This window comes from Daktulosphaira vitifoliae, unplaced genomic scaffold, assembly GCF_025091365.1.
Source record: "Daktulosphaira vitifoliae isolate Bord-2020 unplaced genomic scaffold, ASM2509136v1 Scaffold_2, whole genome shotgun sequence".
Classification (NCBI taxonomy): Eukaryota; Metazoa; Arthropoda; class Insecta; order Hemiptera; family Phylloxeridae; genus Daktulosphaira; species Daktulosphaira vitifoliae.
In genome coordinates this window covers 29,831,244-29,851,198 of record NW_026099573.1, presented here as the reverse complement: position 1 = coordinate 29,851,198, position 19,955 = coordinate 29,831,244, and the positions used below count along the sequence as shown (strand labels likewise).

Here is a 19,955-nt window from a genome sequence, read left to right as displayed (position 1 = left end):
CTATGCCACGTCACCACTGTGCCGCGACCCCCCTGTGCTGGGTTTTTTTTTATTTAATACTATAGGCATAGAAATTCAGAATCCAAAAAAAATATTTACAATTATATGTAATCTTATCCACTATAAATGCTTAAAAAATTTTGTGCAAAGTATAATAAAAAAATTAAGGGTCAAGTATTGTTATTTACTGTGTACATATATTTTCAGATTGTCTTGCAGGTCGACCGGACCTGTTCGATAATGAATAGAAAATTTTAATTGTGGTTTACACTAGATCTGAGCATATTTTTAGCCATTTATGAATTGTACCAAGTTTTTATATTCATATACGCGATTACTCCGCTCTTACCAACTAACATTGCTCAACAATATGTTAAAAATTCACAAAACATATCATATTAGAGTTTTCAGGGCCATAATTTTGAATAATTTCCTTTGGTCTTAATAATAAAGAGAAATAATTCAATAAATTACAGTTAATTATGTTGATATTTTTAGTTTTCCTTTATATTGAAATAACTTTTTAAAAACTGAACGAATAACTGCAAAATTTTAAAATAAAATACACATAACTGGATGTCTACTTTACATTAATTTTTTCTTTTTAATGGTAGTAAATTTTGTTTTATTGATTTTATATTATTTTTAAAGGGGGTGACCTTTTTAAAATGGTAAAAAATTTAAAAAATTTCAAGTTGAAACTGCAAAAATTATTTAGCCTCATCAATTTTTAATAATTTCTATTCATTAATAATTTTTTTAATTAAAATAATAAGAGTTTAAATAAATTTTAGATAAAACAACCATACTATATATAAACCTAACCTTATAAAATAAAAACATTTTCCAAACATTTTGGATCACTAATATGTTTATATTTAATTATATTCAAAAGATCACATTGTAACTATATAAATTAAAAAAAACATCAATGTTTATGAAAACAGTTGTTTTTCGAAAATGATTTTATATATAGTAATAAAAAATGTCGTAAATTCTTTAAATAGAATAAGATCAAATCTATTGTTGTAATGGCTAATAACCATCATCATGAGAGGTCTAGTGGCATAGGTCGTTTTACCAGTTTAGCTCCAGGAACATTGGATGATACTCCAGCAGACATCAATGTTGGTGTGCGAAAAAATGTTGGAGTAAGACCTTTAGGTGGGAAAAAGCAACTACAAAATTATGTAACTTTTGAAGATGCACAATATGAAGCAGGAACAGGAAGATATCAATGGATATTACTGATAGTTTGTGGTATGGTAAATATGGCTTGTGCTATATCTACCACGTCTATTTCGTTCATAACTCCAGCAGCTGAAGTTGACTTTGATTTAACATCTACATCTAAAGGCTTATTAAATGGAGCTCCATTTCTTGGAATGTTACTCGGAGCATATTTTTGGGGAATTTGTAGTGATATAAATGGCAGACGATTTGTTATACTTGGTTCAATGGGAATGGATGCACTATTTTCTATTATATCATGTTTAATTCAGCATATTGTTTTCTTCATTTTAGTTAGAATCGGTAACGGTTTTGCCATAATAGGCGCTACTTGTATGATATATGTATATCTTGGTGAATTTTTAACTGCTGACAAAAGAGATGGATATCTTCTAGGACTTGAAATATTTTGGGCTATTGGAATGATTGTATGTCCCGGAGTTGCAATGTTTGTGATACCTAATAAATTTCTTACTTGGATACCACACCCCATTTTCAAATTCAACAGTTGGAGAGTATTTATTTTTTTGTCGTCTCTGCCGAGCTTATTAGCGTTTGTGTTGATCTATCAATTCCCAGAATCACCTAGATACTTGATGCTTAAAGGCCGACTTAACGGATCAAGACATGTTTTGGAACGGGTTTATGAAGTAAATAACAAAAATACTAAAAAGCCCTATTCCGTAGAAAGTTTTACCCAAACATACTCTGCAATTGGATTTGATTCAGAGAACTTTGGTGGAATGCCATTTATGATGAACTTAAAAATGAGACTGGTAGCTCTCAAAAATGGACATAAACTTCTATTCACTGACTACTTTCGAAATATTTTCGTAACTTGTACAATTGAATTTTGTTTAATGGCATCATACGTAACAGTACTCGTATGGGTACCCGAAATTTTCAGTAGGTATCATGATTTTTTTGAACACAATCCTTCTAAAGAGAATGAAGATATAAATATATGTATTGCTTCTAATTGGCTTTTAAAAAACCATCACCACATGCATGATGCTAACTCCCGAGTAGTATCAGATGATGCTTACCAAGCTGCTTTAATTGTTGCATTGTCTACATTAATACCAGTGGTAGCTATGGGCCTATTGATAAAATGTATAAGTAAAAAAATTTTACTTTGGATAAGCTGTGGAGTACCAATAATTGCTTCATTATCAATGACAAAAACGAGAACTGTATTTGAAGCTGAATTCATATGTTGTTGGTTTGAGGGTTTCACTACACTAGTTGAACCAATTATATTTTGTACAATGGTCGAATTATTTCCAAGTAACGTGAGAGGTGTTGCATTTTCTTTAACAGTATTGATGGGTCGTTTAGGTGCTGTAGTTGGAATATGTATTTTTGGGATATTGATTGACATAAATTGTTTCGCAACGTTTTATCTTTTAGCTACTTTATTATCAATAGCCTTTTTAGCTATTATTTTTTTGCCAAAATTAAAAATAGGAGGAAGTCATTAAATTATAAAAAAAATATTAAAATGGAATTATAATTTTCTTTTTTGTAATTTTTAGAATTAAATATCAGAAATTAGATGATATATAATAAAACTAAGTATATTTTAGCTTCGGTACGAAGTATTGATAATCATATAACAATGATTTGATTTTTTTTACACGAAAAATAGTTTCAATAAAATAACAGATATAAAGTTACAAATTTTTATTTTATAAAAGGAATTATTTCATTAAAAAAATAATAACAGCTAAATTTTAAAACTATTTATAGAATTAAGAGTCAAAGATATTTTAGTTAGTTATTAAAATGTAGAAATCAATCACAATAAAACAAAAAAAATATAGTTAATGTCATTTAGTATAAACAAAAAAATTGTTATTCAACCTCAATTAATTAATTTATAACCTTTATAATTATTTTGTGTAATAAACCAAAAGAAAAAAGAAAAAAAGCGTTTTTAAATAATTAATTAATTAAATTAAGTGTAACAATTAATAAGATAAATAGTTTAAAGTAGTGATAAATAAATAAAAGGGATAAAATTGTGGAGTAATTTCGGGGGTTAAATAGTATTGAGTAAAATATGTAAAATATCCTTTAAAATGATATAATTTATCTTATTAGTTTATTATGCAATACATTGTTTATGGTTTGAAAGCATAGATTAAACTTACCTTATATCCTATATCGCGTAATACTATTTTATAGTAACCCAACGTTGATTACGCAGTGTATTTAATACACAGATTAAGTCCACTGTGTATGCAATTCATACTACACGTTATGAAGTGAATATAATTCTTTACGAGAACAATTTAATATGAAGAGGACGCCATACAGAGAATGAAACACGGTTTTAAACATGTTTTGCGCGGTACTACTTCATTTGATCTGTATCGATGCTAGAGTTCCAAATTTTTTACCAAATTATAGATTTTATATATTTATCTGTGATAAATTTATATTATTATCACATTTATATTGATGTGATTCATCAATTATGATGAATTATCTGTGATAATTAATTTTTTATCTGTGATCTAGCGTTTTTATTTTTTAAATTTTTAATAAATAGCTTCAGAGTTGTGTTATCAAATTTATAAAAACGCTAGATCACAGATAATTTTCTCCTTTATAATTTGGTAAAAAATTTGTGACTCTAACATCGATACAGATCAAATAAAATAGTCCCGCGCAAAACAGTTTNTGACTCTAACATCGATACAGATCAAATAAAATAGTCCCGCGCAAAACAGTTTTTATGCAAAATAATGAATTTTTTGTCTATCGACATGTGTCGGTCCCTAGTGGCATTTATAACGTGACGAATTTTTTGTTGAATGACGGTAACCAATTACCCTCACCCTTCAACTACTACCTTGCCAACGATCAAAACCAGTTATTTTTATACTTTGTTATCGACGAACCGGAGTACCATTTAGCAGTCGCTTATCTGAATTTGTAAAATAATTGTTATTATTGACGGGTGATGAGACTTAAATTTTAACTTTACTGTGTTCATTTTTACACGTAAATATAATAAAAATATCTATTGATCGGAAATCTGTCAGAAATTTACGTGGAGTTTTAATTTGTAACATTAGAAAACATTCTTGTTACGAATATGAGTCCACAGTATACATTATATTAGTGGGCAGCAGGACGAATCAACCGTCTTTTTAGTAATTTAAAATTAGATATTCTTTCTCCAAAAATTAATTATTTGCCAAAAAAATAAAGGTCATCAGTAGGGTAAAATGGAGAGAGCTGGTTCCCCCCTGCCTCACCCACTCACCTTCCAAACGGTAGTGGAAGTGTACGGGGGGATTAAATCCAACGTAAACTAACCTATGTAATGGAGGGAGAGAGGATGAAACCCAACGTTTTCTAAGAATTTTATCTTTGACTAGCAGACGCTTAGATAAGCATATTTCCAACATCAAAGGTATAATTATAGTGTAACGCTCATAAGCGTCTGTAATTTTATATGAGAACAATTGCGGAGTTGTCTGTGTATTATTAAATGTATAGCTATAATTTCTAAGAATTTTATTATCGACTAGCAGACGCTTAGGTGATCATATTTCCATCATCAAAGATATTATATAATAATGCTCATATGCGACTCATTTTGCGCCGCCCTTACCACTTAAAAAGCGTCTCACTAATCTCATTATAAGCCTCCCGTTCTTATCCAAATAAGAAATCGAAAGGTGAGTGTTGGTTATCATTGAAACAATTTGATAACAATTAATTTAATATAGCACCTCCATCAACATTTAAATTAGCGTATCAATCAGTATCTCACTTGATATCACCCAAATCAATTTATTTATGTGTACTCTGAAATATTATTTTCTCTCTCCAGCAATAGTTGTTATATATACGTTTTCATTCTAGTGTAAAAACCATAATTCCTTTGATATTTCACTTATGATAATTTACCTTGAAGTCAGCACCTCTCACTTCAAAGATGTGTGTATTCCCCCCTCTCCTATTATTCAAAGTTGGTTTATAACACATTCGTTTGTGGAAAATTAATCATACTATAACTGTTTTCTTATTTGTGCGTAATCAGTACGCTATTCAAGATGAACATGATGAAAATGACTACGTGAAGAAAAGATATAAGAATGACTATTTGGAATCAACCTCAACCTGAGTTTGCTGTACTGACTACATCGGTTTTCAATTTCAGTTTCATAGAGCGAAAATTTTTGCATATCAGTTGTACATGGGTAATTGATCGATACGTTCCAATTACAATAATCATAACACCAAGTATATACTTTTGGATGTCAGATAATAAATTTATAAACTTTTTAAACATCATTGATGAACTTATTTCGTTTATGGACGATTCTTTTAAATCAAAAATATATCTGAGTACGATGTTTAATAATATTGTCAAATCAAAATGTGTTCTGGAAAAGTTATTTATCCATATCGATAAAGGTGTCGAAGAACAGAAAACGGTGCGTGTATCGTTAACTAACGAAAACCTATTTTGAAAGAAAAGAAATGAAACTATGTCTTCTGGAAGTGATAAAAAAAAAATACGAAACTTGCAACTTGCTATTAATGCAGAGTAAAGAAATCAATGAAAAAGCAAAGGATATGATGATAAATAAGTTTTTATTGTTACCTGAAAATTTAGTCTATTCAATTGTAAAAACCCAACGATGCATAATATTTAAAAAATAAAAATTAAACGATATCAGATAGTACGATGATTAAATATCTAATAGACTTTTACTTCATGTAAAATGGAAGTTACACAGTTAGCATTTAAATAAAGTGCAATCAGCAAATTCCAAAATGAAAATACTACCAAGTAAATTTCAAAACTGTTAATCATCTCTTGTAACCCACTCCAGCAAATATTTTGAAAGTGTCAATAAATTTTCATCCAATCGCAGAGTAATTAAAAATGATAAATCATCATTTAGAAATCATGTTATAAAATTGAACGAGAGTCTGTGTGATCACGGTCATCGAGTTAAAAGGGTATAAACGAAGAATTCTTAAAAATTACTACATAATATGAAAACTGAACCGCTGTCTCCAGTACTTGGTGAATCCGAATTTGCTAATATTCTAAATAATATAAAAATTTAACAATTTTCACAAGATATGGTAAGTCATTTTTAAATCTCTATGTATGTTTTGTTAATTCAATTACTCTATTTTCACAGTCTCAAGAATTATTGCCTGATATTTGGAGTATGATTGATTATTGCATAAATATCGAAAATCGACCACAACCCAACCCAATCCAATATACCATGATTGACGCAGAACAAAATCAAACTCGGATTCATGATAAGGTATGTGTTTAGTATATTTTTTAGCTTCGATGCGTAGCGGAGAAGGTATTAATTTTACTATGATGTGTTTTTTTTTTTTTTTATGTCTGTTGCCACTTTTTCTCAGCTCTCACTGGACCGATTTCTTTGAAAAATACGTCAAAAGATCACAAATCGTATCTAGTTGAAGACATTACCCTTAAAAATTGAAAAAATTTCCCTCGTTCCCCGTAAATGGGGGAAATATCCAAAAAAATTACAAATTTAAAAATCGCTAATTTTCGAAATTTTTTCACTTTTTTTTCTTAAAACTTCCATAACTTTTTGAAAAATCAACAAATCAACATAATTTTTTTTTATACTAAAACCTTAGATATTTACCTTTCATTTGATATCATTTTTTTGAAAATCTATCACTTAACCTGCTCATTGGGGGGGATTTAAAATGGCAACTTTTTTACAAAAATTAATTTTTTCAACTTAATTTTTGAAAATGTTCCGGAAAGACTGCGTCCTTTAAACATATATCAAATTAAAGCTTATTTTATGTACTACAAAATGAAAAAAAAAAATTTGTCCCGACACTTTTTTTTCTACATTTAAACGGCTGCCGTAGTTAAAAAAACACTATTTTTGTGTTAAAATTTTCGATTTTCGATTTTAAATTTTCAACTTAAAAATGCTATAACTTTTTGAAAAATGTATATATCAGCACAAATTTTTTTTTTCTAAATACATTATAAGTACATCTTTCATTTGACATACTTTTTATTAAAATTGGACAATTTCCCCTTATATAGGGGGCGTTCAAAACTTAAAATATTGTAAAAAACATAGATCTTTTTCAACTGAACTTTTGAAAATGTTCCGGAAATACTGCGTCCTTTAAACATATATCAAATCAAAGGTTATGTTATATACTATCAAATGAAAAAAAAAAATTTGTCCCGACATCTTATCTTCTATGTGCAAATGGCTGTCGAAAATTTAAAAAAAAATGTAATGTTTGCGATAAAAATTACATTTTATCGGGATGTTTTTTGTACTTAAAACTGCCATAACTTTTTCAAAAATGAACAAATAAAAATAATATTTTTTTGTATTGAAACCTTAGATATTTCCCTTTCATTTGATATAATTTTTTTTGAAAATCTAACACTTATTCTGCTCACTGGGAGGATTTAAAATAGTAACTTTTTTACAAAAAATAACTTTTTCAACTTAATTTTTGAAAATGTTCCGGAAATACTGCGTCCTTTAAACATATATAAAATTAAAGCTTATTTTATGTACTACAAAATGAAAAAAAAAAATTTGTCCCGACGATCTATCTTCTATACGCAAATGGCTACCATATTGAAAAATATACTATTTTTGTATGATAATTATGGGTTTTGTATTTTATTTTAATAGAAGTTGATGTTGCTTTTGCAATTATCCATCAATTTTTTAAAATTAAACACTATCTACAGATTTGCATCGAAGCGTTTCTTATGATAGTGATTTTAATCACTGTCAGATTAAATCTATACTGGACCCTACTATGCAATGTCTCCACTATGCCGCGACCCCACTGTGCTACCGTTTTTTTATTTTAAATTTTATTATGATTTAATTATAATTATAGAATCAATTGTATAATGACGGCGCTTGTATTCATTCCGGTGTTCACATTCGTAATATATATTATATTATTATAGGTAATCATATTTCCATTATCAAAGGTATTACTATACTATAACACTCATAAGCATTTGTATTTTATGAAAATAATTACGATGCCGTCTGTGTATAATTAACATCGAATATATAGCCGCCATTTCTAAGAAATAGTAGTACTAATACTATACTGGTTACTATATATCTAGTAGGGTAAAAAAGTAGTGTTATATCTTAATTCATAAATTATAATATAATATATGATTAATTAGATGTTAGACAATATTAAAGTGATGACACTATGCCGGTTTACAGAACAGCATACCATGTTTTCCTGGAATCGTATGATCTCGATTCAACAAGTCTGAACATGTTTAAACCTGACTGAACGCGTTCAAATCCCTGTTCATGTCTGTTTGAACCCCGTCTGAACGTGCTTACAACTGTTTGTAACACATCTTTCGGTAACAATTAGACTAATTATTGTTATCGGTTGTGTTTAAGTTAGTTAATAATTTCATCATGGTGTATGCATAGCGCTATAATCGTTACAATATAAACAGACGTTGCTTTAACTTGCTGGTATTGTATTAATTTAAGTCTATATTTATAACATTATAACCATAATGGTAATAAGAATTATAATGGTTATTACCGTGGGTGTACCTTTAAGTGATCTAGAAATGTATGAATGTCGTCTGATAACATTTAATGATGGATGGAAACTAAACTATTGAACACCTACTGAAATGGCTATAACGGGTTTCTATTATTCGGGCAAACGAGATTGTGTCAGATGTATGTTTTACTCAAACGAATTTGATTGTTGGCAGCGAGGTAAAGATTCGATGATGGAACGCAAGCGTAAAAGTCCTCAATGTCTCTTCTTTAGAGACAGTTCAGGTAATTCAAAGCGTACGTGTGTGTTTACTCTTATATGTTTTATGAATATTCTCTCTTCAGCGTATGATGTTTGCGGCTTGTACGGTTCTCCATCCTCTGCAATTAGCTCTAATATGGAAGCCGAAAATAATGAATATTTACAAGAAATGCTCCATCGAATTAAAACTCCTAATCATATATTGTTTAGTACATATGCCGCTCGTATGACAACATTTGATAAGTGCCAAAGAAAAATGATGCAAAAAGTACAATACCTTTGCGAAGCCGGATTTTTTTATATAGGTAATAGGTTTATTATTATAATATTAGACTACAACAGGATGTTAGTTACATACTAAGCGTTTATATATAATTTAATCTGTTGAAGAATACTAATAATTACACTTATTCATACTATATTGATTAATTCATAGTAAATATAATTTTAGGTAAGGTGGTCATTAGGTGGATGACCACATATCGGTGTTGGTGGAGGATGTGAGATAATGGTGATTAATGGTGGGAGGGTGAGAATGAAACCCAACGTAAACTAACCTAAGGCGAGATATGTGAAAGGTATCCTATCCAGCGTATTTAAGTCTGATACATAAAAACACACACAAGATAATGATGGTGCCACAATACCATTTTAAACATTCCCTCTCCAAGTTTGGTAGACTTATCAGTTTTTTTTTTTTTACTTTAAATTAGGGTAAACTCTATATTTTAGAGTTCGGCCGATTTTTTATACTTTATGAGTACTTACAAATATTGTGCAAAATAAATTTTATAATCATTAACGTTAGAGTTGTCCTGGAGGGTGTCGCCCACAGCCTGAGGGGCAGACGTTCCTCGGGTCCACGGGGTGGCAGGGAAGAACTCGTCGCCGGGGACTTTAACGCTAAGTCCCCGGTATGGGGATCCGCTTCGGCGGACCGGCGTGGCGACGAACTGTTGGACGTCATGGCGGCCTTAGGGCTGTCGACGGCCAACAGGGGAACCACCCCGACGTTCGTGGGTAACACCTCGAGCTCGGTGGTGGACGTCACGCTGGCGTCGCCGTCGGTCCTCGGACGTATTCCCGATTGGTCCGTTCTCTCCCACGTGGAGAACATGAGCGACCACCGGTACATCACATTCGAGTGCACTGACGGCAGGCGTCCTCGGACGAGGCTGGACCTGCAGCCTCGCGGCGCTCGCGTCGGCTGGAAAGTCGGTCCGGAGTCGGACGCCGATCTATTCGCGGCCGGTCTTTTGATCGCCCGATGGACGGCGCCCACTCCGCCCGATCGACTGTTCTCTGCGGGCGAGGTGGCGGATGAGTTGGACAGGAGAGTCGAGGTCGCTTGCGACTTCGCACTACCCAGAAAGCGTCCGCCACCTAACCGGGGACCTCCCGTTCACTGGTGGAACGAGGAGGTGTCTGCCCTGAGAAGCGACTGCGTCAGGGCTCTCCTTGCCCTGACGCGGTCCAACAAGCGTGGGTAGGCAGAACCCGATCCGGACAATTCGGATCTCGGGGAGTTGCTGAGGGTGGCCCAGAAACGGCTGAAGCTCGCCATCAGGCGTGGCAAAGCGCGTTGCTGGGCCGACCTCGTGAAGTCGGTGGACCACGACCCTTGGGGGAAACCCTATAGGGTCGTGATGCGCAAGCTACAGTTGGAACAGACGGTCAACGCGCTGTTCCCGACGCATCCGCCTCTCCCACCCCTGGGAGACTGGCCGTTCGTCGGAGACGACGCGACCGTCGAGGATTTCACCCTAGAGGAGATATCCGCTGCGGTAGCGAGAGTTCGGGGGGGCGAGGTTGGTGCTCTTGCGGAAAGGCGACAAGCCCGAGGGAGTCCCCTCGTCGTACCGGCCTCTTTGCATGCTGGACGACGTGGGAAAGATCCTCGAGCGATTGTTGGCCACCTGCATAGAGCGCCACCTGGAGACGGTCGGTGGGCTGGTGGACGGCCAGTTCGGGTTCAGGAAAGGGAGGTCGATGGACGACGCGGCCTCCCTGTTCCAGCAGCTGGCTGTGAGGACCGAAAACAGACCGGGCTTCTGCGTTGCGGTGAGCCTGGACATCCGGAACGCTTTCAACTCCGTGCGATGGTCACACATCCTCGGAGCGTTGGAAGCGTTCCGGGTGCCTCCGTACCTCCGCCGAATGATCCGGTCGTATTTCAGCGACCGGGTCATCGAGTATGTGAGTGCCGCAGGGCTCAGAACCAAAACCGTAACGGGAGGCGTCCCGCAAGGTTCGGTTCTCGGGCCCTTTCTGTGGAACATCGCGTACAACGTGATGTTCCGCGTTCCGCTGCCACGGGGTACACGTGTCATCAGCTACCCGGACGACACGCTCGTGGTGGCGGAAGGCACTTCGGCGGAGGAGGCTGGTATCCGGGCAAATGGTGCGCTGAGCGCCGTCACTGACTGGATCCAGCAGGAGGGGACCGGTCTGTGCCTAGCGTTGGACAAAACCGAAGCGGTTTTGTTCACGCGAAAGTACAAGTATGTTCCTCCTAGGCTCACCGTACTGGGTACTGATGTCCCGCTGAAGCGGACCATGAGCTATCTGGGCCTGCTCATCGACGACAGGTTGATGTTCGAGCCGCACATTGAACGTGCGGCCCAGCGGGCTCAGAAGGTCATGGACCGCCTAGCGGGACTGATGCCGAATATCGGGGGACCGAGGGAACATCGACGCCGACTGTTAGTCAGCGTCGTTCATTCAGTTTGTTTCGGTTCTTTACGGGTCCCCGGTCTGGGCGGGTATACTGGAGTACTCGCCCAAGAACGTAAAAACGTTGAACCGGGTCCAGAGAAGGGCCGCTCTCTGGACGGTGTGCGCATACCGCACCGTATCCGGAGTGGCGGCCAGGATCCTGGCTTCTCTGCCGCCCGCGGACCTTTTGGCCGTCGAACGCGCTAACGGATACGAGCTCCGGAAGAGTACCGGTCAACCGCTTCGCGCGGAGAACCGGCTGCAACTCCGGAGCGTAACCGTGTCCAGTTGGCGCCAACGACTGGCCAAGGAGGAATCCGCGGGAGCGTGGACTAGGTCCCTCATCGGACCCAGCCGGCTCGACAGGTGGATTGGCCGGACTCACGGGGAAATGACATACCATCTGACCCAAGTGATATCCGGTCACGGCTGCTTCAACGAATACCTTCACGGTATTCGGAAGGCAGCCGCGCCGACGTTCGATCACTGTCGGGATCGCCCGGGAGAAGCGGACAATGCTCTGCATACGCTCTTCCGGTGCGAAGCGTGGGCCAGCGAGCGGGAGGAGTTGGAATCCCTCTTGGGGTCCGCGTTCGGTGTGGGGTCCATAGTGGACCTGATGCTGAGAAGCCGGGAGGGGTGGTCTCTGGTTCAGGCGTTCGCCGAATCGGTGATGAGCCAAAAGGAGGAGGCCGAACGTCTGTGGCAGAGACTGCCCAGGGGGGAGTACCTGCGGCGTCAACTAGACTAGCGCCATAGGTTCTTATTGTATGTGTTTTATGTTTTTATGTGTCATGTATGTTTGTGACTTATTTTGCCCAACCCTCGCGAAGTCCTGCCCCCACCTCCACGTGGTGCAACTCGGGCAATGGATCCCGCCTCTTGGGGTCCGGCTAATGGGGGAGGCCACACCACGTTGTGAATCAGCTCTTGATTAATTTCGGGGTGATTCACAACGTGGTGGTGTGAATTTTAGACGGCGTGGGCCGCCCGGAAGCAATATCTCACGGTAGTTCCAGGGCGGTCCACATCATGCCGGTTTGTGGAAAAAAAAAAAAAAAAAGGGTTTCGTCGTTCCCCCTTCCATTACATAGGTTAGTTTACGTTGGATTTAAGCCCCCCGTACACTTCTACCACCGCAAGGAAGGCGAGTGGGTGAGGCGGGGGAACCAGCTCTCTCCATTTTACCCTACTGTCATCATTAAAAATTTTGAGTATTAAATTAAAGTTTACCGGTCCTGAATTTATTTATACGTAGTATATTGTATCACTTAAAACCATTTTTTGTGAGTTTTAAGACTCGTGTATCAATTTTATAAAAATTTTGTAACACGAATAATTATTATTAAACAGCATTTTACAAATTTCTGATTGACTACAAATATATTTATGATACATAGAATACTCCTTACATAATACATTTATTTTATGTATGTAATAAGTGGGCGTACGCACTAAGTTTACTTGCATTATAGTGAGTATAAACTTCAATTCAATTTTATATGATTATTTTGGTATTCAAATTTTTTAATCTAAAATAAAATCTGCTCTTGCGTATTTTTTTAATTCACAGATAAACATTTTTAATTTACATTTTTTGCACATACCAGATTTTTCACGCCTAGCTTAATTTAAGGTTCGTTAAAAATAATGATTCTTTCGAAATTTGAATTTGAATTTGAATTGAATGGAATGGTATAAAAATGATATATGATAAAGGGATTTTTGATAAATATGAAATGGTATTTATTTTATGATTTCTATATCCGTTTGTTTGATAATCGGTATCTAATATACATTTGTTTATGTGTATTATTTTTTAGTAATAACTTTCACAAATTTTATACTAATAAAATATGAATTTAAACTCTTATTTCTTGCTTCCACAGTTCCCAAAGAGATTACTCAAATCGGATATAAAACAACAAAAAAAACCCAGCACAGTGGGGTCGTGGCATAGTTGGGTCCAGTATAGATGATATCTGACAGTGATTAAAATCACTATCATAAAAAACGCTTCGATGCAATTCTGTAGATAGTGTTTAATTAAAAAAAAAAATTTGTTAAAATAGCATATTTTTGAATATGGTAGCCATTTGCGCATAGAATATAGGTCTCGGGACAAANAAATAGTGTTTAATTAAAAAAAAAAATTTGTTAAAATAGCATATTTTTGAATATGGTAGCCATTTGCGCATAGAAGATAGGTCTCGGGACAAATTTTTTTTTTCATTTTGTAGTACATAAAATAAGCATTAATTTGATATATGTTTAAAGGACGCAGTATTTCCGGAACATTTTCAAAAATTAAGTTGAAAAAGTTATTTTTTGTAAAAAAGTTACTATTTTAAATCCCCCCAGTGAGCAGAATAAGTGTTAGATTTTCAAAAAAAATTATATCAAATGAAAGGGAAATATCTAAGGTTTCAATACAAAAAAATATTATTTTTATTTGTTCATTTTTGAAAAAGTTATGGCAGTTTTAAGTACAAAAAACATCCCGATAAAAGGTCATTTTTATCGCAAACATTACATTTTTTTTTAAATTTTCGACAGCCATTTGCACATAGAAGATAAGATGTCGGGACAAATTTTTTTTTTTCATTTGATAGTATATAACATAACCTTTGATTTGATATATGTTTAAAGGACGCAGTATTTCCGGAACATTTTCAAAAGTTCAGTTGAAAAAGATCTATGTTTTTTACAATATTTTAAGTTTTGAACGCCCCCTATATAAGGGGAAATTGTCCAATTTTAATAAAAAGTATGTCAAATGAAAGATGTACTTATAATGTATTTAGAAAAAAAAAATTTGTGCTGATATATACATTTTTCAAAAAGTTATAGCATTTTTAAGTTGAAAATTTAAAATCCAAAATCGAAAATTTTAACACAAAAATAGTGTTTTTTTAACTACGGCAGCCGTTGATTTTTAAAAAAGTTATGGAATTTTTAAGAAAAAAAAGTGAAAAAAAAAATTATATCTAATGAAAGGGAAATATCTAAGATTTCAATACAAAAAAATAATATTTTTATTTGTTCATTTTTGAAAAAGTTATGACAGTTTTAAGTACAAAAAACCACCCTGATAAAAGATAATTTTAATCGCAAACATTACATTTTTTTTTAATTTTCGACAGCTATTTTCACATAGAAGATAAGATGTCGGGACAAATTTTTTTTTTCATTTCAAAATTATTTTGATTTGTTTATTTTTGAAAAAGTTATGGAAGTTTTAATAAAAAAAAGTGAAAGAAATGACAAAANGTTATGGAAGTTTTAAGAAAAAAAAGTGAAAAAATTTCGAAAATTACCGATTTTTAAATTTGTAATTTTTTTGGATATTTCCCCCATTTGCGGGGAACGAGGGAATTTTTTTCAATTTTTAAGGGTAATGTCTTCAACTAGATACGATTTGTGATCTTTTGACGTATTGTTGAAAGAAATCGGTCCAGTGAGAGCTGAGAAAAAGTGGCAACAGGCACAAAAAAAAAAATAATAAAATAAACACATCATAGTTAAAATTAATACCTTCTCAGCTTCGTATCGAAGCTAAAACTATATAAAATAATTAAAAATTTGTTTAATTAATTTTTTTCTTCTTTTTCCCTCGACTCTACCGACTATTTGCAAGGCAAAACCGCACTACACTAAATACTAACAGATAACTGTAAATCAAAGGTGATTGTGTCATGGATAGTAACGATGCATTAAAAGATATAAAAAAACTTTTATTTTCTATTTTCGGTCGAAAAGAATCGATTTACAACCAGTAAAAATTTAAATAATTAGTTCCCCAACAATTTTAATTATATACAATGTTTTAAACTTAACTAAGTAATAACTACATACATATAACTAGATATTATTATTATAGATTTCATGTAACAATAAATTACATAAAATTATCTATAAAATTAATTTTTTCAGAGTTGTGAATAAATTATTAACTACAAATGTGATACTCGCAACACTTTAACGTTTAATAAGCGGTAGCATTTGAAATAATATTATATTATAATCTTATGATATTTTATTATAATTACATATTCATTTTGTTTTATATTATGAGAGCTTTATCGCCTTTATCAATGAAAATAATATGTAACGCATAGCATAACAGTCAATAATAGAATGATGTGCTGCTCCAAAATAATATTAGGCGGCCATACAGGTGTGCGCATGGTATATGGATTGAATGACAGGGGGTGATTGAAGAGTTCGGTTGTTAAACATCTAAAAGCGCATTCTCTCGGTCATATCGTTGTTTCGTTTTCCCGCATGGCGTCCTCTTAAATAATACGAATTCATTACACAAAATCTATATTTAATTTTTATATGTAATCCTGACCTGCGATGGCGGTGACAATTGAATATGATAACATCCGTAATTAAAATTCGTTGAAAACCACGTCCCCTATTCCTTCAGGTAGGATGCTAAACATGTTACAACTGCAACGGACAGCGGTCGCCTAACCCGCTGGATGTACGATGAAGCAGTAACGTGTTGCTTGTGAAACGCAAGCAACAATAAGTCCTTGATCTGATTTTATATTGAGCTTCCGCACTGAATATGTTCACAATTGTGCAAATTCCATCTACGTCCGAGCACGTTATTAGTTCCGTCAGATGTGATTTGAAAAGATTGTTTGAGTGAATGATGCAAAAACCTAAGTAAACGGACAGTATGGCGGCCAATTCTACGTCAGTATCCGGAGATGCCTTCGGCGGAATGGCCACTGTCAGCGGAAATAATTTTTGTTGTGTATTGACAAGGCATCTCATATAGTATACTTAGGAAAAACAAAACTGCAAAACGAAACAAAATTTAATAGTAACACAAAAAAGTCCAGAAGATGGAAAATTAGTTGATAATACGAGATCACCATTTTAGAAATAACTTTATTACTAAGTCTAACTCCAATAATTAAGTATGACTTCAAAGAATCATTAAAGGAAGGAGTTAAAAAATAGTATTTAACTACTGTCAAAAAAAAAATTTACCACAATATAATTCAGTAAAAGTATTAAATAACAATTTTAACACAATACGGTAATGACAATGTAACGACAATACCACTGACCGTTACGCTAGAGTTCCGAAAAAAACAATTACTCTAAAATTACAATGTACAAGATTTATTTTTTGTTTACAATATTAATTCAATTTAATTATTCCCGTTTTTGACCTGAGGTATTGGAAATGAATCCTTGACAACGGCTTTGTCATAATATCTGCTAGCTGTTCTTTACTGCATACATACTCTAACACAAACAAACCTTCAGTGTATTTATGACAAATGATATTTTACTTCTATGTGTTTAGTCCTCCTATAGAACTCTGGTTCTTTATTAATCTTATTGCGCTGATGTTGAATTTCTGTAATACTCGCTTACAGTAAAATATTTGGTGTATAAAAATCGACCCGTCTGGTCTTAATCAATCTCAATACCAAGGAATTGTTCTAACTTACTCTCTTTCGTCTCGAAAATATCCTTTCAGTATGTCATCAATTTTTTCACTAAGTCGTTACTTGTTGCTACCACTAGTCCATCGTTTACAAAAATAGCCATAATTAATAAATCTTTATTTTACTACTTACAAATACACATGAATCGGCTTTTGATTCTTGCAAGTAAAAGTTTAATAACATAGTTTTAAACTTTTTATTGCAGCATCTTGGCGCCTGCTTTAAACCAAGACTGAAATTGACAGACTTTTTCCCTCTTCATATCCTTTAGGTTGAAACATGTTTCCTTCTTCTAGATCTACGTACAAAAATACTGTTTTTATGTCAAACTGTCTAAGCTACTATGCTTTAATTGTTTTGCTGCTGCAATTGCTTATTAAATTCGTACTAATTTATACTTAACAACTGAGCTAAATATTTCTATCCCGTAAACTTCTGCACAACCTTTTACATCATTTCTAGCTTTATACCTGCCTATTTCACCATTTTCCTTGTATTTAGTACGGTAAAATCAAGTTATTAATTGCTTTTTTTTTCTCTGGTAAATTAATTAATTTCCAGGTATTATTTTTCTTCAACTACATTTCTTCGTCCATTGCTTTTCTCTAACTTTCCGAACATTCCATTGACAAATCATCTTTATACGTTGTTGGACTAATAGATCTCAAATAATATGTTTTTACTTTGTACTTGGAGTGGTTTTCTTATATTTTGTCTATCTCTCAGTTTCATTTTATATGTTTCTTAGATTTCTTTTATTGATTGAGTTTCCTCATCTATATCACTTTGTTCTTAAATATTCTTTTCAACAAAATCATTTTCCTCTTGACATTTTCTTCGTCATTTATTTTTATTTCAGTAACTACTTGTTGCGTAATTGTATCTTCTTTAAACACTACGTCTTTGCTAACGGATACTTCTCTGTGATCATAGCATATACGATAACCTTTCATCTCTTCAAAGTATCCAACAATTATACATTTTCTACCATTTTTATCCCATTTTTGTCGTTTCTATTTAACTATCAAATATTTTTAAATAGTTAATATGTGGAGTTTTATCGAACTATAATTCGTAAGTTATTTATCCCATGGCTCGATTTACCTGTACGATTTAATATATAAACAATTGTACTAACCACTTCAGCCTACAAACATTTTACTAGATTTTTACTAGAAATTAATTTTCTCGCACCATATCACGATCAGCTGACTTATTTAAAATTTGATTGCTGTGGCAATGATTTTTTTACAATTTTTCCTTAATTCTTTTTAAGTTAGAATTTTGCATTTGAATAATCCACCAATTTCTTAAAATTACACACGATCTACAGATTTGCATCGAACCGTTTCATATGATAGTGATTTTAATCACTGTCAGATATCATCTACGAGGTGTGTTCAAAAAGTAAGGTGACTTTTCAAATTTCGCGGGCTACGTCCGTTCGATGATTAGATTTTTTTTTATGTCATGTTGGTACACTCGTACCGAACATCTGTACACAGTTTCAAGTATATATCATATTTAGTTTGTTTTTGACAGATACAAAGATTAGACGTATTTTGGTGTGCTCGGCGATTTTCTGCTATCAAAAAAAATGGATCAAAGAATTTGCATCAAATTTTGTGTCAAAAATGGAATTAAGTGTTCTAAAACACTTGAAATGTTGACAGTGGCATACGGTGAGTCCGCTCTGAGTAAAAAAAACGTTTATAAGTGGTGCAAGCTTTTCCAAGATGGCCGAGAAGATGCCAATGACGAACCTCGCTCTGGACGCCCCAGCACGTCAACAACAGATGAAAACGTTAAAGCAGTGAAGAAAATTGTTTTGGAAAATCGACGAATCACTATCAGAGAAGTTGCTGAGGATGTTGGCATATCGGTTGGCTCGTGCCATGAAGTTTTTTCGGATATTTTGGGCATGAGACGTGTGTCAGCGAAGATTGTTCCGAAACTGCTTAATTTTGACCAGAAGAATCGTCGCATGAGCATCGCTCTGGAGCTGTTGAATGACGTCAATGATGATCCTGATTTGCTTAAAAGGGTCATAACTGGTGACGAATCATGGGTATATGGTTATGACATTGAAACCAAAGTTCAATCGTCCCAATGGAAGAGCCCAGGAGAGCCAAGAGGAGATAAAAACTGCATCGCTGAAGGCTCAAGGCTATACCAAAAGGTGCTTATCAGAAGTGTTTTGAAGATTGGAAAAAGCGTTGGCACAAGTGTATTACATCCGAGGGGGATTACTTTGAAGGGGACAATATAAACATTGATGAATAAATAAATAGTTTTTCATATAAATATCAGGTCACCTTACTTTTTGAACACACCTCGTATACTAGTCCCAACTATGCCACGCTCACACTGTGTCGCGACCCCACTGTGCTATTATTTTTTCTGTACTTTTTCTACTGCAAGAGCACAACTTTCAGTTGACTCATTCGGAGAAATAATCCCTTGAGTTAATCTATCAATCATGAGTTATGATGTCAAATTTTCAAATGTTTTTTTGTATCTAGTATTGATTATTGATAGTGGCGAAAATTTTCACAGTTCTAATGATAACATCATATTATATATATACGAATATGTTTGTTTTCTTTTAATTTTTAGTTATTGAGTTTATCTTTCAGAACAACGCGTTTAATAAATGCATTATTACTGTGGCTAAATAGAAATTATATATATATACGTTTTATCTAGTTATTT

At 34.2% G+C, this 19,955-nt stretch overlaps 2 protein-coding genes across 2 annotated transcripts; both read left to right on the top strand.

The window, feature by feature from the left end:
* Positions 1-1,031: 1,031 nt before the first annotated feature.
* LOC126898107 (synaptic vesicle glycoprotein 2B-like) lies at positions 1,032-2,696 on the top strand (the record flags this gene model as incomplete). The annotated part of the gene is made up of 1 exon (XM_050672056.1): positions 1,032-2,696. A coding segment is annotated over exon 1 (1,665 nt), but the record flags the coding sequence as incomplete, so codon positions are not given.
* Positions 2,697-18,840: 16,144 nt separating this feature from the next.
* On the top strand, positions 18,841-19,512 carry LOC126898106 (protein GVQW3-like). Its single transcript, XM_050672054.1, has one exon. It carries the CDS (start codon positions 18,841-18,843, stop codon positions 19,510-19,512), a length of 672 nt encoding a protein of 223 aa, XP_050528011.1.
* Positions 19,513-19,955: the final 443 nt, after the last annotated feature.

Excerpts from the sequence above, each read along its gene's own strand:
- LOC126898106 (XM_050672054.1), top strand. The coding sequence starts at position 18,841 with ATGGATCAAAGAATTTGCATCAAATTTTGTGTCAAAAATGGAATTAAG.